The sequence below is a fragment of the Lipotes vexillifer genome, unplaced genomic scaffold (genome assembly GCF_000442215.2).
Source record: "Lipotes vexillifer unplaced genomic scaffold, Lipotes_vexillifer_v1.1 scaffold447, whole genome shotgun sequence".
In the NCBI taxonomy this organism is placed as follows: Eukaryota; Metazoa; Chordata; class Mammalia; order Artiodactyla; family Lipotidae; genus Lipotes; species Lipotes vexillifer.
Genome location: NW_006786302.1, coordinates 734,276 through 743,181, shown reverse-complemented (window position 1 = coordinate 743,181; position 8,906 = coordinate 734,276). Strand labels below are relative to the sequence as shown.

General features: G+C 34.2%; 1 protein-coding gene across 1 annotated transcript in view; it reads left to right on the top strand.

Moving 5' to 3' along the window:
* ANKRD12 (ankyrin repeat domain 12) overlaps positions 1-8,906 on the top strand; it is a 112,971-nt gene that overhangs the window by 48,086 nt on the left and 55,979 nt on the right. Inside the window, exons 4-5 of the mRNA XM_007458447.1 lie at positions 2,763-2,831; positions 7,042-7,188. Coding sequence (XP_007458509.1) covers positions 2,763-2,831; positions 7,042-7,188 — 216 coding nt within the window. The remainder of the gene's footprint in view (positions 1-2,762; positions 2,832-7,041; positions 7,189-8,906) is intronic.

Here is an 8,906-nt window from a genome sequence, read left to right as displayed (position 1 = left end):
TCCCTACACTATCCGTCATAAAATCGTACTTATTTTCTTTCCAAGACTAATGGCATCCAAAGGATGCCATGACAATCCCTTAACTTGAAAGTACTGAGCAGTTATCTTGAGGCTACACATGAGTGAATCTCTTATTAGCCTCCAGACTAAATTTGCAATTATTTTGTTGTGAGTAATGCCATAGAGCATCTTTGCAGATTGTATTTTTATTATACTCTGAACTTTTTCTTTCTTCTTCATTCCCAAGAGTAGGTTTACAGGGTTAAAAGGGTAAAACGTTCCTATAACGTTTCTTCAAAATAGTTACACATAGTTGTAAAGGCTCCAGCAGTATATTTATGTTCTTTAATCTCAGATAACATCATGGCACTTGTCTTTCTTTAGGTTTGATATTAGCTCTAAGTATCTATAGGGATAAACCAGTAGTACTTTATTTTAGTTTGCATGTTTAGATAAGTAAAAAAAATACAACTCTTTACTTTTTAAAAAATACTTGTTTCTTCTTAATAGGCATTATTTATTTCCTTACTGATTTTTTTCTTGTGGCATTAAGTAATATGTAAATAAATGTGGTAGGAGAAAATGTAAAGAGACACAATATGATCTGTTCCCAAAGTCCGTGGTCGCAGTTGTAGAGTATGTTCAGATGTTTTGAACTAAATCTCTGCCAGCCAGCCGTAGAAGGCCTACTTTCCCGAGGCTTTGGATGCCATTAAAGGATTTATCCTATTTAATGACGCAAGCAAATTTGGAGAGGAAAACTTTTTTAAAAATAGAAAACATATGTAATTTTTCTGGTAACTGTGTTAAAGTAGCAGATAAAATTAGTGCTTTGCTTAATAAGGATAGTCCTCTTTTGGTGCTCTTCGTGGTGATTATTTATTATAGATTTACTCAGTCCCTTTCCCTGATATTTTATTATAAAAATTTTCAAACGTAGTGCACACTCTTAAAATCATTCTTGATATTTTTCTTATTCTCTTGCAATCCAGAACAGAATATTAACTTAAAAAGATGGCTTGTACAACAAGGATTTACTTTATAGTACAGGAACTATATTCAACATCTTGTAATAACCTATAATGGAAGTAATCTGAAAAATACATATATATATATATAATGAATCACTTTGCTGTACACCTGAAACCAACACAGTATTGTAAATCAGCTATACTTCAATTGAAAACAAAAAAGATGGCTTTTAAAATATAGGTATTGCTTGTCTTGCCTTGCTGCCAAGAACATATCAGGGAGAGAGAATTGCTCTGCTTAGCACTCAGCGTTTTACAAAAACCTCATGGATAACAATAGTCTCGTTATGGTCTAGTCTCAGTATAGCACTGAAGGAAGAAGTAGTTGAGTAAAAGGACAGGATATGGAAGCTTTTAATTTTCTAGCTCCTTAATTAAACCTTTATAAGAATACACATGCAGACGCCCCCAAAATAAACATACTTATGTGAGTAAAAGCCAAAAGGGTGTGTGGAGTCTGGATGGATGAATTACTTCCAAAGGAAGGTTTGGAGAAACTACTTCCTTATATTAATGAATATAATTGAAAGTTTATTTTATCCACTGTTCTTTCATCTGTCACAGTAATATGATCTGCTTTCAATAATCCATTTAATTCGATTTGTTGGTGCAACTTGTTAGTTGCCCCTTTTTCTTTGCTTTGCAACCTATGGAGGCCTTTTAAAATTTTTGCTTATCTTTAAATGAAATGACAAATATTCTTCATAGAATTCTTCTAGTTGCTAACTTAATGGGTTACATTTTGAAATATAAGTGTTTATTGAAAGGCTTGTAATTCAGTCCATTTACCCACTTGCTCTAGAATTGGTCTAAATATTATTTTATTAATGATTTCCCCTTTGACTGAGTAAGCCTTCTCATCACTAAACTTTTAGGCTTATCTTTAAATTTTTCAAATACTATGTTTAGGAGTTACTTGTTCTCTAAATTTGTTGTTTTCCCAACACTTTTGTTTCCTTACACCTAACAACTCATGAGTAATGTCTATAATGATCATCCTGGAAAGAAGACCATAAGCCAATAAATTGAGAATGTGAAGATCAGAATAACATTATGTTGAGTTAAAACAGCATATTGTTTGTAAGTAAAATTATTTGCTCTGGCCATACTGCCAGAAGTCAGTTCTCTAATTTATTGAGTTGTTAGGCAGCATTCCATATGCTTAGGTGATAAACTTTGTTTTGATTTAGGCTACTTTCTTTCTAAGATGTCTTTTGTAGTGGTCAGTAATAATTCATGTTATTTGAAATGTTTATAAATTATAGAAAGGTCCGTGGTCTAGAATGATACTGTAGTCCGAAATGTTCTATTGTCTTCTGAATAGTTTTGGCACTCATAGGACAAAAAGAATGATGCAAGTCCATTATTGAAGTTTTCTAAAGACAAATTCTAAACAGAAAAACGTGATAAGAGTACTGCCTCTTTTATCATTATTCAGAGATTGAAAAAATATATCCTCAAAAGAGATGATATGTTTTAATAAGCAACCTCAGTAATAACTATTATTGCAAACTACGTGGTTGACTTTTTCAACTTTAAGATCAAAGAAACTGAAATCTTAGGTATTGGCCACATCTGTGTTTGAAATGTACTTTTGGCTTTACCTTAAAAATTATCTTTTGGAAAAACAATGATACATCATTGTGGTCTTTTGAAAAATGTTGGTTTGTTGAATTCTGCATTTCCCTTCGTATGCTTTTTTCTTTTCTCCTGTCTCTTCTTATTCTGTAGATTCAGATCCAGGACATACAAGTGAAAATTGCGGGGAGAGACTTATGTCTTCTTACAGGACATACTCAGGTAATTAGATTATCAGGGGCTCCTGTTTAGCCAGTGGTTTCTGTCACATTTATGATTAACTATTGTACTGTAAGTAACCTATTTTCAAACCAGTATATAGGTATCTGTGGTTGAATAAGTGAACTATATGAGTGACACAAGATTTTCCAGTCTTCATTTGAGATCTCCAGTGCATCATGTCCAAGACATGCTCTGTGTGAACGTTACAAGCAGGACTCCTGCACACAGCCACTCAGGTGTGCAACGCAACCTGGGGGCACCATTCATGTAGAAAAGTGTGAAAGTCACCGCCTTGGAGTTGTGCCGTGCAGCAACGCCTGTGGGAAGGTGCCCGGGGTCCTTAGTGTCTTAGCTGTATGCCCGTCACATGGTATACCATGTGTAGTGATTTTGATAGACAGTGTCATCTTACTCTTCAAACATGCAGTGTTTTTTTAAAAACACATCTAAAATTTTTCAGTTGACCTCTTTAGTGTATTGACTTTGCTGCCCCTGTTGAATTTAAAAGTAGATTAAAACACCAGGTTTCCTGGAGAAATGCCATTAAAGAGTAAATGTACCCCCTAGTATGTGAAAACTAAATTCGTTGTTTTGGTTATCTTTTTTTTAGTTTTTAATGAGCTTACATTCTTATGTCTGAACTTTTTAAATGTAAAATATTGTTCAGTCCCTGAATGTCCAGTTTTTAGCTTATGACATTTAACTCTAAAAGCTGAAATAAAATTTCTGTTTCTGATATGCCTTGTATTCATTTTAAAAATTTGTGGGGTTGGTATAGAACCAAATAATTATTCTTAAAATTATGCTGAAAGCTGTTAATTGAGCTGATGAGTCAGTGATACTTAGTTATCAAAATTTTGGGGTGGGAGGCAAGTTTACAATCTGCCTTAAATTGAACAGACCTACACTTTCTCTGGAGTTAGGTGTACTTTTCTAAAGTGGGGCTCCTAAGTACCAAGGTGCAGCTAAAAGAGCTGTATGTAATGAAGCCATCCATGGTCTGAGGATCATTGCTGGAAATCAGAAGATATAAGCACCCACCTGTCAAAGATTGTGTAGGTACTTCACAACCAGAGAGTAATTGGCAACGTTTTTCCCCAGAATTGAAGTATATATACATTCTAAATGTGATTGATTTAATTATGTTCATCTGTATTTGAATCGTAGCTCCCATTCTTTCATGCCTTGTCCAGTGACTGCTTTGTGGGAAAATGTCGTATTTAGTTTTTGAGACACTAATAGGCTTATGAGCTAGTTCCCCAAGAAAAACAATTTTGTCTCTTCTCCTTAATATACTTAATTGGGATGTGACAATGTTGAGCTTTCTGTTTATTCTGGCAAGACCTGGAAAGAAAGCACTGATTTTCAGGATTATAAGACTGAGACATCTCCATAATTCTAAAGATCCTCTGAACCGTGAAATAAAGAATATTGGATTGTTGAAAAGTCCATATCTGTTTTTCTTTAGTCTTAAGTGAATCACCTGGATTTTTCTTTAAAAATCTCTTAAGGTGGCTGAGTGGAATTTCAAATCTATTAGTATAGATTGAGTATATGTGTCAGTATTCCTGTGTTTAAATTTTAAAATTCTGATCTGTCATTCAAACAAATAAGTATGTATTTCAGATACTGAAATTTGAAAAAGTACCTAACTTTTTCTAAAATTATCGTATATGATCATTTTTTACTTACGACAGGTCAGAGGAAACAAGTCCTTCATAGGATAGATCCCAGATAGTCAGATTTGAATGCTTTCAACTCACACTTTGGGACATACTAATCTAAGATTTATGATTTTGAAGAATGGTATATAGTTATCTCTAACCTAGCTATCTTGCACCAGCTCCTGTTCAGTTACCTTCTTTTCCAGTCTCATGTAAAGCATGAACTCAGACAAATGGCTAAGGTAACTCAGAAAAAATAGAGTTCATATTGAATGCTAGTATTTAATTTGAATTTTTGCTTGAATATTTGGAGTATATCCAATTTGTTTGTTCTTTTCCAAAATGTAGTAATTATATGTTTGCTCATTTGGCAGCATGGAATTTTAATAATGAATTCATAATTGTCTCACTTTCTTCTGTAAACTGAGTATATATCACTTTAGAGCATATTCTTTTTTTTCTTTTTTTTAGGAGGTCATTACAGGTATAGAGGAACACAACTGATTTTTGCTTTTAATCTTAATCTCACTGAATTTCCTTTTTTTTTTTTTTTTTTAATTTTTTGGCTGCGCCTGCACAGCATGCAGGATCTTAGTTCTCTGACCAGGTATCCAGCCTGCACCCCCTGCAGTGGAAGTGCAGAGTCTTAACCACTGGACCGCCAGGGAAGTCCTAGAGCATATTCTTCTTAAAAGATTGTATTAAAATGCAGTTAATATCAAAAATCAATAGTTTTGCAAATAAGAAAATAAAAGACAAAATTTTTCCAAAATTTTAGGAAGTATTTAAGGATAGATACTGTGTATTTTTAATTTTACTTCTTCCAGTTACTAAACTCTACTTTATTTCCTTAAAACAACTTTTCTACTTTTTTTAAAATTTTCACACTGTTATTTAAATATTTTAATTTTGGACGAGAAGTACATTCATTATATTTAAGGATTTGTTATTCAGATGGAAAACTATTAAAATAACAATTGTGGTTTCTCATTAAATCAGAGAACCAAAGCATACAGAATGTCATTAGGAGAAAGTATATGTTTCAGGAAAAAACAGGCTTCTCCAAAAGACATATTTAGGGCTTTATAATACATTTAGTACATTGGGTGAAACACTGTGCTGAAACTGGCTTTATACTAATTGGATCATTAATGACAGTGAAATGAGAAATAAGAAAATAATCTATTAGAACTATTAATAAAAGCTGACATTAAAAATCTTGAAATTTTTTGTTTCTGTTATGTAAAATTTTGCACATATCAACAAAATGGACATTTTAGGAGCTGTTGAATTTTGAGTGATTTGTGGGCAGCAGAGTTTAAACATTAGGACCTCTGATTTTTCTAGGTCATTAGGATGCCAGTTTATCCTAATAAACTAAGTGGTACACTGCAAGTTTTTATGTCTTAAATTATAGTACAGTAATATTTAAATAATATCAAATTTTATTAGTTTCTTGAAAATTTTACCAGATCACTAAATGCTTATCTCCTGGAGTAGTCTAGCTGCTGGCCACATCTGCCTGAGAAAAACCACAATATTGACTACTAAGCCTTCTCTTCTTCTACTCATTTTTGCTGTTTTACATTTATTTAAAATTTTTACTAATTTATTTAATTTTGTAGCCCCTCTTTATACCACAAACCTGGATCAGTAAATCCCAGATATTGGTACAGGGTTTCCCAAGAAATAAATGCCTAGACAGTTAATAGGCAGCTCATCTCACAGGGCCACTTGAATTAATTCCCAGAAAAGTCCTAAAGGAAGGAAGGAACAGACACCTGTATTTCTTTGACCTATGGAATCCAGTTCCATCTGAATTTTCTGTCACTTAATGGGGAATGCTGGCTCCATTGCCAGAGATTTGCCAAATAGCTAAATCTGAGAGCTGACTTTATGATGGATCAAATCTCTTTGAAAAATCTTAAGACATTTTTGAATCTTTTCAGGATCTCTGTTAACCATCCCCGGCCCCTTACCGCACACATATAGAATCTTTAATTTGCTCAGTTTTAGCTTTGATTAATACTGTTCCATGTTCAGCTGTCCTATGACTGAAATAAAGTGATTTGGCGGTTTTTTTTCAATAATTACTCCGTGTGATGTGCTTTGTGTTAAACACCTCCTTAGAAGATTGTACAGATTATTAGTGGAATTAGGGAGGTAATATGAAGGAACGTTGCTGTATAAACTTATCAATAATAGAATAAAATTATAATGAATGAAAGAGGCATTTCAAAGATGTAAAACTAAGGAATGTTTGAAGTGTTATTTAATAGAACAAATCATTAAAAATTTTTCTAGTACTAAATTTCCCGATGTTATTAATTTTCTGAAAATTACACAAGACTTTTTTCAAAGCATTCAGGAAGAAAATTGCTTATATAATAAAAGCCTACTGCCCTTTTGTCTGCCTATCGCAAGTTCCTCTGTTACCCTTGTTTCTCATAAACATGTATCATCTATTTTTAAGAAGTCTCCTTAATGTTTTACTTTTGAGTGCTTACATTTGTTTCAGATTCTTACATATTTATTAATAATTCCAGAGAAAGAAGGTCCAGAAAAGAAGAAAACAAAAAAGGAAGCTGGAAATAAGAAGTCCACTCCAGTTAGCATTCTTTTTGGTTATCCACTCTCAGAGCGAAAGCAGATGGCACTTCTTATGCAGATGACAGCAAGAGACAACAGTCCAGGTGACACTTACCATCATCGAGTTCTTGTGTGTTCATAGTTTTCCTCACACTGTAGCTTTGTCTTGACAATTTTTTTTTATAATGACTGTCTTTGGATTTATTTTTATTTTACTTATTTATTTATTTTTGGCTGCGTTGGGTCTTCATTGCTGTGTGCAGGCTTTCTCTAGTTGCAGCGAGCGGGGGCTACTCTTTGTTGTGATGTGCAGCCTTCTCATTGTGGTGGCTTATCTTGCTGCAGAGCACGGGCTCTACGCACGCGGGCTTCAGTAGTTGTGGCTTACGGGCTCTAGAGTGCAGGCTCAGTAGTTGTGGCACATGGGCTTAGTTGCTCCATGGCATGTGGGATCTTCCCCGACCAGGGATCGAACCCACGTCCCCTGCATTAGCAGGCGGATTCTTAACCACTGCACCACCAGGGAAGTCCTTGACAATTATTTTTAACTACTTCAAATGTTTATCCTTTCTTGGATTTAATCAGTTTCTTATAAGTTTGCAATTTTACATTTATTTGTGTGACAATTGTTTATGTCTGTATCATCCACTAGATGAAAAGCTATACACGGGCAGGGACCTTTGCACTTAGTGGACATTCAGTGAATATTTGTCACTGAATGAGTACAGTTGACACCTGAACAACGGAGGTTTGAACTGAGTGGGTCCACATATATGCAGATTTTTTTCAATAGTAAATACTGTACTGCTGCACAATCCGTGGTTGGTTGAATTTGCACATGCAGAACCGTGGATATGGAGGGCCAAATGTAGGTTGCACACGGATTTTCAAATGTGAGGAGGGTGGGTGCCCCTAATCCCCGAGTTGTTCGGGGGTCAGCTGTAATTTAGAATTGGGTCAGTCAGCATGAGAAATCTGTTGCAGAACTGTGTGTGCTTTTACTTTACTGCAGAAATTTTTACCCCAGTTTCTGTAAAGCTGCTTCTGGGTTTATAGTTTACTTTTCAGTTCATTAGCACACTGCTGTAAGCTGGTAATCTTATCACATACTTTTAGAAGAGTGTAATTCATGTTTTAGTGTTTAAGAACTGCTAAAATTTATTTTAAAAGGAAGAATATCTGCAGTATACTATGTAAATTTATTTCATATTTCATTTCACACTTCCAGTTAAGGTGTTGTGCTACTTGTGTGTGTGTGTTTATTCAAGTAGTTTGCCCTCCAAAAATGATTAAAGATGGCTCACCAGCAGGATGAAAACAAAGAAGGAACAAACCAACTTGCTAACTTATTAAAAGGGGTTTAAAAAGTAGATAAAGCCCAGACAGCTGGACTGAGATAGTTAATACTACTGAGCATTGAATTTAGCTATGCATTCTGGTAGCTCACAACACAAAAATTTTAAGTTGTATAGTTCTCATTGACCAGTACAAGAAGAAAGTAAGGCACTTTTCTCTAGAGAAAAAAAATTTTTTGTTTTGGCTCTGACTTCAAGGCGTCTTTTTATATAAGACTTTGGGTAACATAACAGCCTGTTGAAATGCATTGAAAAGGACACAGTTTTTCTGGTGAACTTTTCCAGTGTTAGCTCTTTTTTAAAAAAATGGGACAACTTGGTAAAATTCTTAGAGTTTCTATATATCATAGTTTCCATTAAACATGAGTGTATCTATATCTTTCACTAATAACAACATGTTAGGGCTTTCTGCTTTTTTAAGTAGGGCATGTTGTTTTGGTTATTCTTCTGCCTTTCCACCCACAACT